The sequence below is a fragment of the Rhinolophus hipposideros genome (assembly GCF_964194185.1).
Source record: "Rhinolophus hipposideros genome assembly, chromosome: X".
NCBI classification, from domain to species: Eukaryota; Metazoa; Chordata; class Mammalia; order Chiroptera; family Rhinolophidae; genus Rhinolophus; species Rhinolophus hipposideros.
In genome coordinates, this window is record NC_138046.1 from 90947777 (window position 1) to 90970423 (window position 22647).

The following is a 22647-nucleotide window of genomic DNA, read 5'->3' on the forward strand; positions in this document are numbered from 1 at the left end:
GCTCAAGAAAAAGGGCTAAATCGTAGTTAAAAACAGAGTTTTGTGGCTCTTTAACTTGTCGTAGTCCCAGCCTCCCCAGCCAGCTCTACGGCAAGTAGACTTGAAAACTAACAACATGGATTTGCAGTACAAACCAGCAGCCTGAAAAACCAGAGGAGGCTGAAGCTCCTTCAAAGCCTCATTCCCAGAAAATTCGTAATTATTTTACCTGTCTGACGGTTCTCTGGAAGATCCCACTTGCAAAGCTATCTGTTTTTGACCTGATTTGGAGCTTGCCCAGTACAAAAAGCTTTTACACCAGAGCATTTGTCAAAAACAACTTCAGGAAATTGTTTAACTTCACAGCTTGCTGAAGCGGAGACTAACAATTGGGGCAAACAATAGAATAACCAAGAACCTTAAAAGGAAAAGTAGAATAAGGAGATGTTCATAAAAGTTTTGAAAAGCTCCAACAAATATGAAAAACCTAAGAATTAAGAAGGCCAAGAGGAGACGGAGGCTATGCACATACCCAGGAAAGACGTGAGAAGTTGCTAGGCTCTGTCTGACCATGACATATACACACAATTATGAAAGTGAAAGCTATGGCAGAACTGTCAACTGCCTGCACACAGAGCACCCTTAGCAAAGACTGGGAGACTTACTGGTTCCAGGCAGTTAAGGAAATCTTTGTCCAGTGGTTAGCTAAACACTAAGATGAAGAGATTTCAGTGGCAGTACAGGACAAAGAATACAGACTCTCCAAAATTAGTTCAGAAAAGTCACTATAAACAAAGAAACAATCACTACAACAAATAACAAAATCTAAGCGGCAGACGGGAAAATTTTGCTTTCCATTTTGCTATATTTTATTAAAATGTTCAGTTTTCAACCAAATATTAGAAATATGCAAACAAACAAAAAAGTACGGTCACAGAACAAAAAGCAATCAATAGAAACTGTCCAGAGGAAGCCCAAATGATAAGCTTACTAGACAAGACTTTAAATCAGCTATTATAAATGTTCAAAGAACTAAAGGAAGCTATGTCTAACAAACTAAAGCAAAGTATAAGGACACTATATCAAAAAATACAGAATACAGTCATCCCTCAGGATCTACACATTGGTTCCAGAAACCCTCCCCATTCACGGATGCTCAAGACCCCAACATAAAATGGCATAGTGTATCTATATATAACCTAAACACATCCTCCTATATATATTAAATCATCTCTATAGATTACTTACAATACCTAATACAATGTAAATGCTATTTAGTAGTTGTTGTATTGCTTAGGGATTAATAACAAGAAAAAAAATGTGTATGTTCAGCACACATGCAACCATTATAGGCCTAACTACATAACACACACATCAGCAACAACATAACATCAAAAAAAACGTTTTCCATCTCTGGATGTGAAACCTAAACCTGCAGATATGGAGGGCTGACTGTATCAATAAATGGTGAGAAATTACATATATATAAAAAGACCAAATAGAAAATTCACTGGAGAGGCTCAGCAGCATATTGGAGCAGGCAGAAAAAAAATCAATGAACTTGAGAATAGATCAATTGAGATTACCCAATCAAGAAACAAAAAAATGAAAAAAAATGAACAGAGACTCAGAGACCTGTGGGATATCATGAAATGTACCAAAACAGGCATATCAGCAGTCACAGAAAGAAAGTTGAGGAAAGAAAGAATATTTACAGGAATAATGGCTGAAAACTTTCCAAATTTAATAATAATAATTTATAAAAATATAATTAGTTTCACATCCAAAAAGCTCAATGAACTTAAACAGAAGCATTATAATCAAACTGTCAAACAAATAAGAGAATTTTGAAAGCAACAAAGAAAGAAGTGACTCATCATGTACAAGGAATCTTCAGTAAGATAATACCTGATTTCTTCCTCAGTAATCATGGAGGCCAGAAGGCAATGGGATGGTATGTTAAAAGTGTTGAAAGAAAAACGCAGTCAACCAAGAATTCTATATCCAGTGAAATTATCCATACATGTGAAGGAGACATTAAGATATTACCAGATAAATAAAAACTAAATTTGTCACTAGCAGACCTGCACTGCAAGTAATACAAAAGGCAGTGATTCATGTGGAAATTAAAGAACATTAGCCATAACTCAAATCTACAAGAAAAAAAAGAACAGAATACCAGTAAAGAGAACTTACCCAGGTAAATATAAAAAAGAGTATAAATGCCTTTTGGTTTGTTAAATTTGTTTTCTCCTACATGATTTAAAAGACATTCAATAAATCAATAATTATGTATCTGTGTTGATGGGAACACAATGTGTAAAGATGCAACATATGGCAATAACAACACAAAGGAAGAGGGAGAGAACAGAGCTATATAGGAGCAAAGTCTTTGTATATTATTGAAATTAAGTAGATGTTAATCAGAACTGGTTGCAAGTTCCCAGGGCAACCACTACAAAATTAATATATTAATTAATAAAAAGGGTTGGATGGTACACTGGAAAATATCTAACACACACAAAAAAAGGTAGAAATGGTGGAATAGAGAATAAAAATGACAAAAGACATAGAAAATAGCAAAATGGTAGATGTAAATCTTACCTTATCAGTAATCATATAAAATGCTAGTGAATTAAACACTTACAATTAAAAGGTAGAGATTGGCAGAATGGATTAAAAAAAAAAGCATGATCCAATATATGCTTTCTAAAAAGGACACTTCAGATTGAAAGACAAAAATATGATAAAACTAAAAAGATGTAAAAATATGTACCATAGGGGCCGTCCCAGTGGCTCAGGCGGTTAGAGTTCCATGCTCCTAACTCCAAAGGCTGACGGTTCGATTCCCACATGGGCCAGTGGGCTCTCAACCACAAGGTTGTCAGTTCAATTCCTCGACTCCTGCAAGGGATGGTGGGCTGTGCCCCCTGCAACTAAAAAACAGCAACTGGACCTGGAGCTGAGCTGCGCCCTCCATAACTAAGACTGAAAGGACAAAAACTTGACTTGGAAAAAAGTCCTGGAAGTACACACTGTTTCCCAATAAAGTCCTGTTTCCTTTCCCCAATAAAATCTTTAAAAAAAAAAAAATGTACCATACAAACCGTAGCCAAAATAGAGTTGGAATGGCTATACTATTATCAGGCAAAATATACTTTGAGACAAATATTGTTACTAGAGACAAAGAACATGCTATAATGACAAAAGACACAATTCATCAATAAGATACATTAAAAACAAATATACACATAATGAAACAAAAAACCTGAAGCAAAAGATGAACTGAAGACAAATAGACAATTCAACAATAGCTGAAGACTGCAATATTCCATTTTCAGTAATCAATAGACAGCAGATCAACAAGGAAACAGAAGACTGAAGAGCACTACTGTATTAACAAGACTGAAAAGCCATCTATAGAACACTCCCCTCCCCACAACAGCAGAATATACATTCTACTCAAGCATACACTGAACATTCCTCCAGAATAACCCACAAAGCAAGTCTCCATAAATTTAAGAGGATTAAAACTGTAACAGCTATGCTCTCCAACAAAAACAGAACGAAATTAGAAAACTTCTGAGAAATTCACAAATATATGGAAATTAAACAGAATAATCGAAAATAACTAATGGATCAAAGAATGCACTGTATTTACCATTTAACATTACTATTAGCATATTACACAGAAATATAAATCAATTCATTTCGTAAACAGAATAGCCGAGCAACTAATATTAAAGGGTTAGCAATCTTTTTCCCAACAAGTTTTTTCTATTAAAAAAAAAAATCAAGTTTCAGTTTCTATACAAACTGCGCTCCAACAAGTTGAAAAGAACAACAAAAAGGACAAAACTCACAGAATTTTATAGCTGGAATGAATTACAAAAGTCCTCTCATTTTAAAATTGTAGAATTTTGTTAACATGTACATTGCTGAAATTAGTTATCCTCTGCCTAAGGTTGCCTCCTACCTAGTAAGTTTTCACTTGCTTATTCATTTGAAATTTATACGGAAACATCTGTATGTACTTCTCTTCCTCCTAAAAACTCCTAAATATTTTAAATGTTTTAAGAATTTAGGGAAGGGATTTTGTTCTTTTTGCTGACTTTAATATGGCAAAAGGAGTAGAATGTTCTGTTGCATTGGTATATTTGGCATGGGAAACTAGAGAGTAAATTCTATTTGATGGCAACCCAAAACAGTGACATTCTACTATAACCCAGCTTATCTTTTTCAGTTTCACTCTGTATACGTAAATATGTACTTCCTTTAAAGAATATGACACAAAGCATTCGATGTTCAAAAGTAAACACTGTAGTTATTTAAACCTTGCCCCCAAAGCAATACAGTTATGGGTCAAGCCCTGATACGAGGAAATAGCTTTGTAATGAAGATCCTGTTATGATGATATTGTCAAAGTTAAGGTTTTCCTATAAACTTGATTCTTTTAAAGACTTACTTCTTTCACATGACATAACATCTTTAGGTAAAACTTCACAGTTCAAACTTGAATTACCATAAAAGTCAATGGAAGACTTCTAATTCCACCGAAATGGAATGAATAGCTTCATTCCTCCCAGGTCCTGCCTCTAACAATTAAAAAATCCTGGACGTAATACAACAAATGAGCATAGAAGGTAGAAAAAAAGGCAGGAGACTTCCTAAAGACATCAGGGCTTGAGGAATGACAAGGCAGTGAGTTCCCTGGGTTTTCTTATTGCCTCCTGTATTTCCATAACAGGGTGCTACTTCAGAAGCCCCCAATCCAGTATCACCAAGTCATGGAGGAAAGAAAGCTCCAAGAAAAGCCTTTTCCTCCTAGCCAAAGGACTGAGAAAAGGGTAGCTCACCAACAGAAACCTTTTCAGCAATACCCACCAAGCATGAATGGAAAATGTGTAATGCGTAAATACGCACGTGAACCCTCCAATTTCAGTAGGGCAAAGCATGCAGCTAATTTTCCATACCCTCTTCCTCTCAGCCAGGGTAGACAGCAAGTAGTGTCCATCCGAGTCTCCTACCAGAGTCGTGTCGGACAAAACAGGCAGTTGATCTTCTAGCCCCCACACAGTTCCCCTGCCAGGATAGTATGGACGAAGCTGAGTAGGAAGCTGATCTTCCAGGCCCTGCAGAAGCAGGGGAGTGCTCAAATACTCCTGCTGGGTTAGCGATGAGGCTGAAAGAAGAGTTGCTCTTCCATACCCCATACCCAGTAGAAGCAAATGGTGTTCAGATTCACCCATTTAAGGTAATCAAGGGCAAGCTAGGCCTCAACCATCACCCAGCAGCAGAAGACTTAACAAAGAGTGAGGCAAGATTTGTTACAACTACACTTTAAAACACACACAGGCCTGGTGTCAGCAGGAACCAAGTGAGGAGCGGAACCTGCACCCCCGCATCAAGACTGAACAAAGTGGTGTGAGTTGCAGCCAGTAAGCACTCGTTCCCCTTTCCCCTGCTCCCTAGTATAAGTAGGGCTGTGGGGAGCTGAACCTCCACACCCACCCAGTAGTGACACTGAATAAAGCCAAGATAGATGAATAGCTGACAATCTGCTTCATTCATTCTCTGGTGTCAGTGGTACCCAGAAGAGCTGAGCTTCAACCACCCCACACCTGACATCAACTCAAAGAAGTAGTACAAAGTAGGGATCAGAGTGGTGTGAGTTAGCCCTCTACTTCTGAGAAGCAAGACCCATCAGGAAGCTATCTTACACCCCCTACTCAGAGGCAACACAGTGGTGTGAACTGGTGCCCAACTTTTGCCAGTGAGGACAAGGGGGGAGCTGCACTTGCATCCCATCAGTCAAGACAGTATGACTCACTGCCTTACTTCTGTCAAGGTGGTTGTCAAAAGGATCCAGTAAGAAGCTAAACATACACCCACCCAGCCTTTGCACTAAACCTCAACAAGACTGCCTACTATAAAAAACAATTAATGGGACACAAAATTCTCATAACATGATATCCACGATGTCCAAGGTACAACCAAAAATCACTCACCATACCAAAAGCCAGAAAAGTACAATGTGAATGAGAAAAAACAACCAACACGTAAAACACTGAGATGAACCAGGTTTTTGATGAAATATCTGACAAAAATTTTAAAGTAGTCAACATAAAATGCTTCAACAAGCAATTACAACCGCTCTGAAACAAATGGGGGAAAAAATGGAAAATTTCAGCAGTTACTGGAAAAGAACCAAGTGGAAATTCTACGACTAAAAATACAATAACCAAAACAAAAACTCTGCATGGGCTCAACAGTACAATGAAATGATAGACAATGGAGTAAGTAAACAAATCAATAGACCGCAAACCAACCTAAACAAGAAAATAAACAGAAGGAAGAAAAAAAAACTGACAAAGCCTCAGGAACCTATGGGACAAAAACAAAAGAGCTAAATTCTTAACCAAGTCCCGAAAGAGAAGAGTGGGATTTTAAAAGTAAACCATGGTAAAGATTTAAAAAAAAAAAAAGAAAAAAGAAAAAGAAAAAAAGAAAAATAGGTACAGAAATAAACGCTGAAAAATCCTAAAATTTGGTGAAACACATTGATCGATGGATAGAAAAAGTTGAGTGAACCGCAATTTAAAAAAAAAAACTAAAGTCATCCACACCGAAACACATCATAACTTTCTTTTAGCTATGTGTTGCTAAATTCAATCATCATGACTTCTGAAATTAAAGACAAAAAATCTAGAAAGCAGCCCAAAAAAATGATACATTACTTATAGAAGAACACCAATTCGAATGACAGCAAATTTCTCATCTGAAACCATAGAGAACAGAAGGAAATAGCACATTTTTCACATACTGAAAGAAAATAACTATATGCTGTGAATTCTATATATGGCAAAAATGTCCTTCAGGAATGAAGGGAAATAAAGATAATCTCAGAAAAACTAAGAGAATTTGTTGCTAGCAAACCTATCTAAAAGAGTGGCTAAAAAAGTTCTCTAAACAGAAAGGAAATGAAAGCAGAAGGCTGGGCCTTTTAAAAGGAAAAAAGATCACTGGAATGGGTATTAGAGATAAGTATTATAGACTATTATACTACCCACTGAGTTTCATAAATCATACTTTCTGGCTGAAACAAAATTTATCACACCATCTGACGTGGTGTTCAATGTTATGTAGAGAAAATACTTAAGAAAATTTTATTTTAAAAGTAGAGAAGAACAAAGGACCTAAATGGAAGTGAAATTTCTGCACTTCACTAGAAGATATAAAACATCCATATCAGCAGATGGTGGTGATAAATTATATATGAATATTGCAATACCTAGAGCAACCAATAAGAAATTTATACAAATTTATACTTAAAAACACCACGTATCAAGATGGAATCCCACAAATATATCCAGATAACCCATAGGGAGGTAAGAAACAAAACAAAAGAATGAGAAACAGAAAAATAATATTAAAATAGCAGACATAAGCCCTAACATATCAATAATTACCCTAAGTGTAAATAGTCTAAAAACTCCAATTATAAGAGAAATTGGAAGGGTAAATTTTTAAAAATGATCTAACAATATGCTATCCATAAAAAAAGGTTATTTTAAATACCACGATATAGGTAGGTTGAAAGCAAAAGTATGGAATAAGACATACCATGTAAACATTAATTTTTTTTTTAAAAAAAAAGCAAGAATGACTACTCTGATAAGTGGATTTCAGAGCAAGCAAAATAAGACAAAAGAGAGACATTACATAATCCTAAAAGGATCAACCTCCCAGAAGATACGACAATACTAAATGTATGCACACCAAAGACAGATCCTCAAAGTACAAGAAGCAAAAACTAACATTAAAAAAAAATCGACAAATCCACAATTATAGCTGGAGACTTGGCAACACCACACTCTTAGCAATTGATAGAACTGCTAGACAGAAAGTCAGCAAGGATACAGAAGAACTGAACACAATCAACCAATAGGATCTAATTGCCATGTATATAACACTCCTCATTGAGTAACAGCAGAATGTGTCCTTTTTTTTCTTCAATATAACACTATCCAATAACAGCAAACTATACCTTCTTTTCAAGCACCCATGACACAGTCACCAAAATCGACCATATCCTGGGTCATAAAAGAGCTGTCAACAAATGTAAAACAATGGAAATTATACAGAGTAAATTCCCTAATCCTAATGGAATAAAGCTAAACATCAGTAACAGGATGAAAACAGAAAAATCTCCAAATACTTAGAAATTGAACAACACTACTAAATAATCCATGGATCAAAGAGGAAATCTCAGAGGAAACTTAAAATTGCACAGAACTGAATGAAAATGAGAATACGACATATAACTGGGACACAGCAAAAGTAGTGCTGAAAGGGAAATGTACACCACTAAATTTTTACATCACAGAAAAACACTCAATAATCCAAAAAGCATGAACAGACATTTCACGAAAAAGGCTATACAGATGGAAAATAAGGGCATAACAAATGTTCAACATCATTAGCCATTGGGAAATGAAAATTAAAACCACAATAAGCTATCAGTACACACCTATGAGAATGTCAAAAACAAAAATAGTAGTAACACCAAATGCTGGCAAGGATGCAACGGAACTGGAACACTAGCAGGAAGTGCTGATGGGAATGTAAAAGATAGAATTGCTCTAGAAAACAGTTCGACAGTTTTTTATAAAATTAAACATACAGCTATCAACAATTACACTCTTGGGCATTTATCCCAGGGAAAACAAGTTCACAAAAACACCTGTACACAAATGTCCGTAGCACCTTTATTTGCAATAGCCAAAAACTAGAAATAACTCAGATGTCCTTCAACAGGTAAACGGTTAATGAAACTATGGAACATCCATACCATGGAATACTACTCTGCAATAAAAAGTAATGAACTATTAATACATACAACTTGAAGTAATCTCCAGGGAATTCTGCTGAGTGAAAAAAGGCAGTAGCTAGAATAACTCAAATGTACTTCAAAGGGTAAATGGTTAAACTGTGGTACATCCATACCATGGAATACTACTAGGCAATAAAAAGCAACAAACTACTGATACATACAATTTGGATTAATCATCTCTGGGGATTTCTGCTGAGTGAAAAAAGGCAATCCCAAAAGGACACATACTGCATGATCCCATTTTTACGTAACATTCTTCGAATGACAAAATTACAGACATGTAGAACAGATTAGTGGTTGCCAAAGGTTAGGAATAAGTGAGGGGGTGAAGAAGTGGATATGGTTATAAAAGTGCAATAAAACAGATACTTGTGATGGAACATTTCTGTATTTGTATCAATGTCAATATTCTGATTGTGATATTGGTTGTGAAACTATAGTTTTTGCAAGATGCTTCCATTGGGAGAAACTGGATAAACAGTACACTAGATCTATTATTTCTTACAACTGCATGTGTCTACAATTATCTCAAAATAGTCAAATTTTTAAAAAGCCAATAGAAAAGAACTTCCATTTATAGAAATGTATTCATGATACACAATCTGTCATGTGATATCCACTTCTGTAACAACCAAGTCCAACAAGACAAAACAACAGCCAAAAAAACTTACATCAGATTAATAAGGACTCCAGCTTTTCCTTCAGATATTCAGGACACAGTTACGTCTTTTCACAGAATCATGACTATTTTAGAGTTGGATAATCTTTACAGATAAACTTAAAAATAAAAGTTATCCTTTGATATCTGAATGCTGTCTACAATATCCTGGCCAATTAGTGTCAATGAGAAACTTGAACTTCAATGACAGAAGACTCATTTCATTTTATCTATCATATTTGAAAACGCTTTTACAAAAAAAGTTTCTCCTTAACAGTTATACTCTGAATCTACCTTACAAACTCCAAATCTTTTTAAGTTATAGACTTATAATGAAAATATAATCATACATACACACACCTACAATACACATACACAAAGCAAAACCCAACAACAGAAGTTTACATTCAAGAGATCAGAAAGTGCCCCAACTAATGCCAAGTGATTCTTGCTTCTCTTATGGAAACTGAAGGGCCTTACTCATCTTTTAAACACCCAAATGCCCAGTACCTAACACTATATATTTATTCAATGTGACATTTCTTATCAATTCACATCTGAGAATTCATTTAGCCCTGTCATGATGAGTTCCTAGCAAACAGGTACACACAGGGATTATACTCATCTTCTAGAATTAGAAACATCAGATCTGACCTAAGAAATAACAATCTCAACTATAAGAATCAATTTGAAGAAATCAAAACACTAACCTTTAATAAGTAAGACCAACTTTCAAATCAATCTAAGACTAGCTGAATGGTTAATCATACTAGATTAACAAAAATATACAACTCTCAGTTCCATTATGTGCCTGCATTCATTTGGTTTCTGGTCTTGAAGGCTTGAGTCTGAAATCAAACAAAATTACAATATAGAACAAAGTTCCATTGTGCCTTCCTTCTGGGTCAAAATCTTAAAGAATTGAGTCAATCCTAAAAATTCAAATGAACAGCCTCCTAAATTCTGGTGCTAGTCACTTTGGAAACTCTTAATTCCTAGCCCTTCGTCTTAACAGATGGTGAAACTGGGGACAAGAATTAAGCCTAAAGTAGGCAGAAGACCCTAAAACTCAGGTCTTCAGTTTTCTAATTCATTGTTCTCCCCAGTGTATCATACAACTTTCCAACCAAACCAGCATTTTGAGCACCCAGGCTGAGGAAACAATACTAAAGCCTATTAACTATGTTAATGAGGCATGTGCTTACAGCTACTTTTCCAGTTAGAGCACTAAGTTCTCTGGGGTATCAGTAAACATTCTCTTCCCCTAGCACCCTTATTTATAATCAGTAGAGGAGAATTTGAGAGAGTATGTGAAGTGGTCATACAACACCACAAAACTGTGGTAAAATCCATGCTATCTATGCCTAACCAGTCCAGAGGTTCTAAAGCTTCTCTTTCTCCCCAACATACTCCTATTATTAACACCTCTACCCAAGAGTAAGTAAACTAACTGAGAATAATGGAGTCCACGGTCAGGCTTCAAAGGGATCCATACACTCCTGAAATCATATACAAAAAGTACACAGCTACAATGACCCTCTCAAAGAGTTAATGATCCCAATAAAGTACAGTGCCATTGCTCTAGATCCACACCAGTCAATCTTTAATGAAAATATATTCTGCTATGAAATAAGTTAATAACACACTATGCCCTGTACCATTTTCAATGAATCAAGAATGTGAGTTCACCTATTTTTCCTTTTCAATAATAAAAACCAAGAGTAAATCAAGAAGGTGAATGACTCCTGCAAATACAAGATATTAAGTAGTACGGAGTATGGCTACTTCTATAAACATTCAGGGAGTGAATTAAATCAGTACTCATGTAGCCTGATAATCACAACAATAAAACCAAAATATGAAGGCAAAAATTGCCAATTATTCCAATTGACACTTCACAGCATATAAAATTAAGCAACTAATATCTTAGTAAAATACATGTGAACGTATCTTCGATTAAGACTTTTGTACATTGAAGAATTTCTACCTTAAATACCATATATAAAAGGAGTAATAGAACCTCAAAATCAAAACTTAAAAATCACCCAAACCAATCCCCTCATCATCTCACTACCTGAATAACAGAGAACAACTTCAAACCCAAAACAATTCAATATAAAAACTATGAATATTTTCATATGGCAAGCAGTCAAATTAACAAAGCATTTTAACAATTTGTATACAGTAAGTATAATCTCATTTGTTTGGTAAAAAAATATATATAACATATATTATAATTATATGTATTATATATTATATATATATAAAAAACGGAGTATGCTTGTATATGTGTTGAAATAGGAAGTTACCCAATAAACCTTTTATCAGTAGCTTCCTGAGAATAAGAACTAAATAACTGGGAGATGGTATGGCAGGAAGATTTTCTTTTCAGTGTAACATCCTTTATGTAACTTTTCAATTTTGGACTATGTGCAAGTATATCTATTCAAAAAATTACATGAAGGTATTTCAAAAGTCAAAGATAGAATCATGGCTGCCATTAGGATGGTGGTAGTGGGGATGGAAAGAAACAAACAGATTTGAGATTTAAGACACAGAAATGACAAGATATGACAATTATGACTTGATAGGTTAAGAAAAAGAGGAGCCAAGAATGACTCCAAGGTTTCCGGCAAGGATAGTGGTAACAGCCATTTACTAAGATAAGGAACATCAAAGACAATGATAAATTCAGTTTACGTATGTTCAGTTTAAGGTGCTTTCAAGATACCCAAATAAAGTAAACAAGTGGCAATCAAGTATACATGCAAGTTGGGAGCAGAGCGAATAAAGAAGACCTAGAACAGAATCTCCTTGCAAAGGAGACTGAGATGTGGTCAGAGAGACAGAAAGCAAAAGTAGTGAGACGTTATGAAAGCCAAAAAAAGTCTGATTTGAAATCTGCCTCTATCTCCCCACTCATTCCTAAACTACAGCCTTAAGTTTAAACGTAATTATTTTTTCCAAGATGATGACAATATATATTTTGTACTAACACCTTCCATGCCAGGCCCAATGCCAGGCCTTTACATACTTTTTCCTAACATAAAATGGAAGAGCCTGCCAGAAACCTACTACCACTTCAGTTTTACAGATGAGAAAAACACTGAGCCTCTGAAAGATGAAATAATTTGCGCAAAGATCACACATCTAGTAAGAGGCAGAAGCAGAATTCTACTCTAAAATCCATGTATTGCTATTTATCCATCAGCATATCGCAATTAGGTTCCTTTCCCCTTCACTTTATCCTCTGCACAATAGTCAGTAATATTCCCACAAAACCTACTTCTGGTCATATGGCTTGGCCTGATTAAAGAATTGAATTCAATGACTCCCCAAAACATCCTATGGCCTATAGAGATGGGGGGGCCTTCACATGCTCAGTTACCTCCTCTCAATCCTACTGAGACACCCTACACTCTAATTAGAATATTCACAATTTCTCAAACACCATTTAACTTCATACTTCCAACTAGCTGCCCTTTTTCCTCTTGCTAAACTTTTACTCACGTTTGATAACTAAGACGAAATGTTACGTCTTTGTGCAGTTTCCCTCACACATTTCTCCAGTCAACATTAACTTCCAAAATGCTGGGAATTGTGTGGATAGTTTAAACTTCCCCTAGTCAAAAGTTTTTAAATGTTGTAATAGTTCCATCATTTGAGAGCTCATAGCACTTTGCACATATACCTTAATTATTGTACTTACTACATCATCACTCAGCCTGTCCCTCTCTCCAGACTACAGGAGCAGAGGCCAGGTCTTGTAGCCAGGACTGGGCACAGTCCCTCACAGTAGTTCCATTTGGACATTGTGGCTATTTTTCAGAGACAAACTCAAATATCTATAGATTAAATTATTTGACTGATGTGTGATATTTCTGTCAAAATAATGGGGGTGAGAGGCAAGATATCGATGAAAAAAGACCGCTCGTGGGTTGAAAATTGTTGAAGCTGGGTAATGATCGGTGATGGTTGGTTGGTTACTTGATTTTCTCTGCTTTTGAAAAATAATGGAAATTTTCCCTAATAAACTTTTTTAAAAAGAGAAGACTCTCATAAACATAATGTAATAGATCTACAGCCTGGAAACCCTTTATTTGAAAGAGTTTCTTCCACTGTTCTAGATTAAAATGAATTAGATGTCTTTATATGATACTCTTAACTATAACAAAGCCCAACCTTCTTACTGAGAATAAACTTAGTAGCAATATCTTTCATTTATTCTAATGCATACAAAATACTACCCCAGACAAAACTACAAAAAGAATACGAGAATACATTCACAACAGAACGACACCAACAGTTTTGGCAATGTAGAGAAGTAAAAACAGAATAAAAGAAATGGGTAAGAAAAAAACAATAAAACCTTGTACAAGAAAGTAGCAAACAGCCCACTTAGCTGAGAAACCTAAAACTGTCTAAATAAGGAATCACTCCCACCTTTCCAGATTATAGCTCCTAATTAGGTCCCAACTGTCAGCCTAGGCCAAATGAAGCCCAAAAATAGTCATCAATGATATAGATGCTGAAGATCAAAATGAAGAATGAGTACAATAACTATCACAAAACCACCTAAAATACAAAGAAATTGGATCTATAGGGGTACATCTCTACTTCATTCACTCCTATCTCCACACAAGAACTATCAAGCTCAGAAGTATCCCAATTTGATAAGGTCTTTCTTTACAGGTATCTAACTGTACACACATTAGTATAAAATCCATCTTTAGTCAATCAAAATATAATTATGGTATACTATCAGTATGCTTACCGTATTATTTTTAAAGTAATATATGCCTGTGGTTTAAAAAAAAAAGCATAGCAGTACAGAAATCTGTAGTATAAAGTTTAAAATCTCCTTCCCTCCTCCTCACCTGAAAGGGTTTTGTATTAGGTTGGTGCAAAAGTAATTGCGGTTTTCGCAATTGTTTTTTTTAACCTTTTAAACCATTGGTACTTTTGTACCAACCTAATACTGCAAGATGATCACTATTTAACTACTTCAAGTTTCCTTCCAAAACTCGGTGAGAAAAATGTTTTAAACTGACCCAAGGATCCCAAGAACCCATAACAAAGATAAATATTACTACAAAATGAGATCAGTGAGAGAGAGACACACAGACCATCCTTTGAGCTTGTGCTAAAAGCTAAAATCTAATTTTAAAATCATGCTTCCCTAAACAAAATTAAAAGATTCCCTACTAATATCAAAATCAAGAAACATCACCTCCAAGAAACACAATCAAGAAACAATCCCCATCCTACTAATAAGACTCATTCTCCGGAGGTCCAGCCTAGGGTAGAACTTTGACACTCAACTTACAACTGCACCAAGAGTAAACTAACTGAAAATGGGAGTTCAGGAAAGCAATGTATTGCCCACCTCCAGCACTACTCATCCAAGGAAAGACGGTCTAGATTATAAGAGTCCCCAGGCATGAGAAGCTAACAGGTGGGATCTTTTTTTCTCTTCTGGGGCCTGATGTTCAAAGTATATAATTTGTATAAACACCTGGATAAATGAATTAGGCTGTCTATAAATTAAGCTAGCCCAGAAACCATTTTGCAATATCTCACAAATGTGAACACCCCCCCCATTTAACTCACAAGTGTTGTAAAAAATTAATAAAATTTAGTTTTAAATGTCTGACAAAGAATATGTTACATAATAGCACAAATTATCATTAAATGTTTTAAGAAAAAAACAAAAAATATATCAGGATATGGTAGGTCTCAAGTGCTTTAGTTAATTTTAACCTAGCAACTATCAGTTGTCAGTTATCTTCTGAAATTCCAGAATCAGGAAAACACAGTCCAGGAAGTTAAATCTAAAAATGAGAGACTCTAAGAGTACATGAGCTAGAACAGCACTCTGCAAAGGCAATGCTTTTCCTGCCGTTACTTCAGTCAGCCCTGAAATGTGTTAGGTAGCACAAAGGGGCATTAGAAGTCTTCATCAGGGAAATAAATGATGTTCAAGTTAATGTGGCTTGGTTAGAAAAACTGTAAAGGCACCTCCACCTTTACACAAACAAGGTCTAAGAATCAGCAAACCCAGGGATCGTAATACTCTCCAGAGTACACTAGGAGTTCCATTCAGCCCTGTGTTAAACCACTGACAAGGTGACTGCTTTTGCACATCGTGCTTGCTAATCATGTTTTTAATGGGTGGCAAAAAAAAAAGTCATTGTAACTTGTTAAATTGACTTTTATAATACTTTCAGAATACTTCACTTTTCTTTTGCCACTAACGTTTCTGTGTTAGTCATCCTTATACTTATCTCGCCCCTCTTAGGCAACTGTACGTTTTCAGTGCAGGCAAGGGATATTGTTATCTTCATATTCCCTGCATAGACTTGCACTTAGCATACACTAAGTATTTGTTGCTCTAATTTACTGTCCACAAATTATAAACCAACATGGAAAACTGATTCAATTATATGTGAAGATTCAGTGTGAGTATTTAAGACTGTCAATTATGTATAAATTAAATAAACTCCCATTAATTAACTAGTCTACAAATAAACACACGTGAGCCCTAAATAACCTAACCACCATTTCAATTTTTAGACAATCTGGTGGTGTTTTTGTAACATAAATTAGCTCTCTGGATACATTTCAAAAATATTATAAATAATACAGTGTTATCAGTCATTAACATCAATTTCTCATCAATCAAAGAGCTCAAAGCATTACAATGAGTTTCAAAGTAAAAATAAACTTACCCAAAACCTTTTCAAACCTGCAAAATAATACTGGTACTGTATAAATAAAAACTAAACGTTACATAATAAAGTCAGAAAAAAACTTTTTACTCTGTAAGCACTGAACCTTCACTTTGGTTTAAAGTGTGTGACCCGTCACTCCACTTTACCACCTAAATCACAAAAAGTCACCTCAGTCAGTTTTTCTTAACAACTGAAAACGCATCAAGAGGTGGCAGTCAAAAATGTTTCCTGTTTGTTTCAATTTGTAATTGATTCTGTGGAAAAAGCTATACAGTGAAAAAGAAAGCCACAACTTAAAAAGTGTTTCTTCTCTCTCTTCTCTCTCTCTCTCTCTCTCTCTCTCTCTCTCTCTCTCTCTCTCTCTCTGTGTGTGTGTGTATGAGATATACAGGTGTCAAAAAAAAATGTATACACATTTTAAGAAAGGAAAACTATTAAAATTGTTAATACTTAACATATACTGATAACAAAAGAGGAATACAAGTCACGTTTGACTTCTGCAATTACAAGAGGTGCTCAAAGTGGTTACCAGACACTTCTGATTACAGCGAACTACTGCTTGAGCAACGTTGCCCAAAGTGTCCACTTGTATACACTTTTTATGGCACTGCCAGTATTACACACACACACACACACACACACACACACCTGCAGTTCTAATTTGTACCCAGATATACAAACATTTTCTGTAGTCTCTTACTATCAGAGATGTATCAAAATTTTAGGAAATGTACTAACTGCATAAGACTTTGTCCAGGTAAAAAATGACTGTAATTGTTTAGAAGACAACTTTCTAAACTAGAAAATATTTTTTAAAACTCATCAAATAGAAGACCTAATTTCAAACACAAAGCATGACATTATTTGTGGTTACTTCTGTAACCCAAACACTAACGTTCTTTAGCACTGGAAATAAGTATGTCCCTTTAAGTGCCAACACAATAAAAACATAATATAGAATAATTGTAAACATCATTAACATCCGAATATTATAACAAATCCACCTCCATACCATCTACATGCAATCAAATTTAGGGAAATATATGTTTTAATGGTTCTTAAACTACTTCTATTACAGAAAATTTTAAATGCCAACTATTTTAATACTAATATCTCCTAGGGAAAAAAGCCTATACATTTTTAAATGGTAAACAATCTGTAACTACTTCTAGGTATTCTGCATATTTTTATTAACAGAATTACAAAAAAAAGTTCTACTAAAATAGGATATTTAGGACAAACTTAAAAATGATATAAAGATACTTCAAAATGAACAACTATGTATTTTTAGCAATAGTCCTCTGTCACAGATAAGATTCCCCAGCCCTGATGGATGAAAAAGATTAAAGGAATTAAGAAATACAAATTGCCAGTTATAAAAAGAGTTACGGGGATGTAAAATACAGTGTAGGGAATATAGTCAATAACATCGTAATAACTATGTATGGTACCAGATGGGTAATAGACTTATCAGGATGATCACTTCATAATGTATATAAATGTCTAATCACTATGTTGTATACCTGAAACTAATATAACACTGTGTTTTCAACTGTAACTGAAAAATAATTTTTAAAATTACAGTAAAATAAAGCCATAATGATATTAAAAAGAAAAAAAGATTCCCCGACCCTTTTGCATTATTTTATTATTATAAATATAGTATTACCATATTTATACTCTTACTATAGTCATGCATCATATTACTATATATTATACTTTAACTCATATCCTTATCCAAGTGAAAACAAGATTAACCCAAAAGGTTTTCAAATAGGTACTATAATAAAAATCACCAGTTAATTTGTTTAAACGTTTCAGTTCTTCACTTTTCAGTAACTCCACTGTAATTTAAAAAGTAAGAATCTTGAAATATTATATTACCAACAGATTAACGGTCAGCATTAGTTTAAAGAGCAAAGTGTTCCAAGATCATGCTATATTTCAAGAATTCTGATTAAGCAACCACTCGCTGTTTAAAATCTTTAAAAATATCTTAAAGATATTACTACAAAAACAATATGCTGTATTACTACTATTTATTTTTTAACCCAAAACCCTAAGTAGTGTATATCAAATGGCAAATATACAAACAAAAATTATTTCAATCAATGACTAATATTAAATGAATCTTACAAAAACATTCAGAGACTAAGAGAAATCAGCAGTTTGGAAAAGGGGCAAGTAAGAGACACTTATAAAATGTTTTGAACTTTCCAAAGTTTTTAAGCGTTATTTTTTTAAAACCTATGTATTTGAATTTAAACACTTGAAAGAAGATCCAATAATATACAGAAATAAGAATTTTTGAAAACAAGTAGTAATAGCTAAGTTTCTGTCAGAAAGGAAAAAAAAGTTTGTATACAGAGTGCAGACTAAATTTTTGGGGGTGGGGGGTGACAAACACCATAGCTAAAAAGAGAATCCTGGGATTCAATTCCATTATCTACCCTCAGCTAAGTACCCGGACAAAGAAAAGCCAACTCTTGTTTTTAAGAATTTCAGAGAATAAGAACTCTGAAACCAACATAGCTCAACATTCCACAAAGGAAAAAAGAAAAAAAACAAAAACATTTCCCAGGACTGTTCAAAAGATGGACAAAACTAAATAATTCAGTACTTCCTTATAGCAAGACTCCAGCTCATTCATTCTATTCAGAATTCAATTCAAATACACGGTAAGAGGTTATATAATGTCAAGCCTTACATTACACATTTCACTGGTATGTTCAGACTCACAAAAGATGCAACCAAGAACTGAATCAGGTTGCAAGCACACACTCTAGAATGTTTTGTTTTAATGTTAAGGCTAATGAGTCTCAACCTAAATAGGTAGGACCTCACAAACATTGAGTCTGAAGTAATGAAGATTTTTTTTTTCTTTAGCTCAACAAAATAATTAGTAGTTTACCAAATTACCCAGTATTTTATGAAGCTTTAATTCTCCCCAAAACAATAATAAAGCTTTGCAAGTTTCTCATTTTTAAAATGTTACTGTATTCAAACATCAAGACAATAACACACACTTTACAAAAAATATTTGAAAATATTCAGTTCTTTAAAATTTAAACTCAACAATGCATAATAATTGCAGGGTTCAATATTACAATCTGAAATTCAATGTTAAGCACTATCCACTATAAATCCATCTAAATATAAGCATTCTTCCACATACAATCTTCAACTAGCATTTTACACATTATCCACATAAAACATCAGAGACCGTTTATTTCTTCGTTACTGTAATCAAAACCAATAGATTTGGCCAAACTTTTGCAAATGAATTATCTTTGCAAACAATTCTACCAAGTCCCATTAGACCTTCATTATTCACCCCAAAATAAAATGCTCCTTAAATTTAAGTATTTTGTTTAATCTTTTTGAACAACAACTTTGACAATAGGCAAGTATTTTTAAATAAAATATTTTAAATATTCAGATTGAAAAAAAAATTTTAAGGCTTAAATCACTGATGTTTAAATCATTTCATAGCTAATCACTATTCATTTTTCCAGTGATAATTTTAAGGAAGCCAATTAATACCTACATAGTCAAAGTTTAATTCAAGTTATCTGTATCCGTCAAAGAGACTGGACTTACTGAAAAAGATTATTTCTGTTTAGCTTTCTGGTCATTATTTGTGATTGAAACCCCAAACAGTTACTTATAACAAAAACAGAAGTGTAACTACAGATAAAAGGAATCAGTGACTCTCCTAAACCATACTACAGACAAAAATTCAGGACAACTAAATTAAAAAAAAAAAAATCAATTTTAGAACAAAATGCTAGGCTATAGTCATTTCAAACTTCTTTCTCAATTGCCACAATAAAGCTAGGTGTGATATGCAAAACTACTGATTTCGGCTAGAAAAGAAAATGTCTAATGGATGCAACACCTCCCAAACACACACCAAGTTTCACGGTCCCAATTAAGAGGAATTCATACAAATATTTCAATAAGACTTTGGTCAGGAGACAAACTGATGTACGCAGATTGAGACTCCACAGCCTTTGTTCAACAGCTTACGGATGGGTAACTAAATGTGCTACAGGTTGATAAGCATTTACCAGGCTTATGAATGCTGCTTCCAAGCTTAAGAAAGGTACAAGAATTCTATATGTAAATAGTGTTGGATAATTTTTATTAAACACCATCGAACTACACTGCGAAGAAGCCTATTCAACGCTACTATTTATTTCCATGTTTACCTCTCCTCCCTCCCCCAAACCCCCCCCTTCACTTTCTCCTCCCACCCTGTCCCGCCATCTTGGGCCGATAGGAGCAGCCATTACTTAACTAAATGACAGTGCCAACAACTTTTCACACAAATAAACAGAGGCTACATCCCGAATCCCTCCTGGCCACCCCTGTCACACACACAGGAAACGAGGGTCCAAGAAAAAAAAAAATCACATTCTTAGATAACGGCAGGATTTCTATGGCAGAAAGACCCAAAAAGTAAACAAGTCACCTAACTTCAGGTAAAACATACCAATCGAGATGCATGTCAACAGCCCAATGCAAACTCTTCACCGCCCTAAACTATGTGCAACTTCCCCTTTCTGGGAGCAGGGACACAAGAAAGCCCAAACGTTTGGTTACCAGCAGACATCACGAACAGCCTCCCTTAAGTAAAAGAATAAAAACCAGGAGGGAAGTCGGAAATTTGGGGAAATGTGCACACATTTACGATCCCTTGACCCTAAACAGGCACTCGGAGATCATCAGTCTATCCCCAAAAAGCCAGAGAAGAACAAGCAATTTTGTCGACACAGTTGAGCTCGGCCCCAAAGCGCTGCCGTCTCCGTTCCTCCAGCTACAAGAGGAGAGGGCGATTTCGCAAGGGAGCCAGCGAGGTATCCGGGGGTGGGGGGAGAGCAGAGGCAGGAAATAGTTTTCCGGAAGCCCCTTGTCCCTCGTCCGTGGTCACAATGAGCGCTGGCCCAGCCGCTGGGCCCAGGGCGCCGACCGCGGAGACCGTGTCCGCGCTCCGTCCCGCGGCTGCCTTACCTTGCCCAACAGGGCCTTCGTCCTGGCGCCATCTTCATGAAACCTCACGAACCCAAAGAGGCGGCTGTGGGGAGAGACACACGCGGCTCGTTAAAGCTACGGGAACGCCACCAACCCACCCCGGCCCGAGCCGAGGCCCCAGCAGCGGCTAGGGCACGGATAGCGCCCAGCTGAGGTGCCCGCCCCGCCGCCACCAGAAGCGAGCCGCGCTCGGGCCGCCCCGGAGAGCGGCGCCAGCCTGTCCGGAGTCGACCGGGCGGGTGACGGCGACCCGTACCTGTCCAGTCCGCCGAGCACCTCCCTCTCCTCGGCTGTCAGGCTGGGGGACGCCTCCTCGCTCTCGCCGCTCGCTTTTCCCGCCGCCATTTTCTTTTCCTCATCACCGAAAGCGGCGGCGGCAGCGGCGGCGGTAGCGAGCGACACTCCGCAGGATTTCATGGAAACGCAGCGAATTCACAACTCCAACGCCGACACCCCCCCAGGGCTAAGGTCCGCAACGACGCCCCCAATCTCCACGCGGGACCGGCACACCAACTTTATCACCGCCTCCTCCTCCGCCTCCGCCGCGGGCGGCAGCGACGAAAAATCCCGACGCGGCGGCGGTGAAGGCGGCGGCGGTAGGGGCTGCGGAGCCCCCGAGTCGGCAGCAGCGACGGTGAAGGCTGTAGGGTCACATCGCGGGAGCGGACGGGGTGCAGCCACGGGCGGGGACGGCGGGAACAGTCGGAGCGCGCGGGGCTGGGGGTACGGGAGGGATTTGTTGGAGACACAAACTTCCCCGGCACCAGCACAAAGTTGTTGTAATTGTGTCACACAGCGAACCCCACGCCGCCGCCGTGACCCCCCTCCCTGCCCGGGCGGCGCCGCCAATCTGCGTGGCCCGCTGGCCTCACGTGACCTTTGTTGACTCACGTCAGCCGTGGCTCCACTTAACTTGCTAGCTGCCCGAGCCCCGCCCACCGAGGCCGCCACAGACGGGGAGCGGGACGCACGCCAGTTCTGGCCGGTGGTTGGCTGCTGGGCCCGTCTGTCGCGAGGAAGGTTTGTCAGCGAGATGAAACAGCCTGTTAGGTTGTGCTGGTTAAATACACTGGGGCAGAGAATGGAGGGTCCAGGCCGTGTCACCTCCGGAGCCGCAGCGGGCTCGGGAGGGGGGAGGGGAACGGTGGGGTAGGGCGAAGTCCGGCACCGCCCGCGGCGAAAGCAAGCTGTGAACAAGGTTTCTGCCTGCTGGGAGTTCGGGAGTGGGCCCAGCCCGCGGCTTCAGCACTCCCGCGCTCCAGGGGTCCTGGGACTCCCCTCCCCCCCCCAGGGCCCGGTAAGGGTCCCTGAACTCCGCCCTGCAAAGAAGGCGCACACTGTTGGCACCGCTG

The 22647-nt window shown here is 37.1% G+C and overlaps 1 protein-coding gene across 9 annotated transcripts in view; it reads right to left on the minus strand.

Moving 5' to 3' along the window:
- The window catches only part of KDM6A (lysine demethylase 6A), a 213356-nt gene extending 191246 nt beyond the window's left edge, over positions 1-22110 (minus strand). For 7 of the 9 annotated variants that reach the window (XR_013992908.1, XM_081041954.1, XM_081041953.1 and 4 more), the window contains exons 1-2: positions 21552-22101; positions 21275-21338 (exon numbers count right to left, since the gene is read on the minus strand). Coding sequence is in view for 8 of the 9 variants with exons in the window: in XM_081041954.1 (XP_080898080.1) it covers positions 21275-21338; positions 21552-21712 (225 nt within the window). In the remaining variant the exon portion in view is untranslated. Of the gene's footprint in view, positions 1-21274; positions 21339-21551 lie in introns of all 9 variants that reach the window. The other 2 variants (XM_081041951.1, XM_081041952.1) reach the window with 2 other exon arrangements.
- Between the last annotated feature and the right edge of the window lie 537 nt (positions 22111-22647).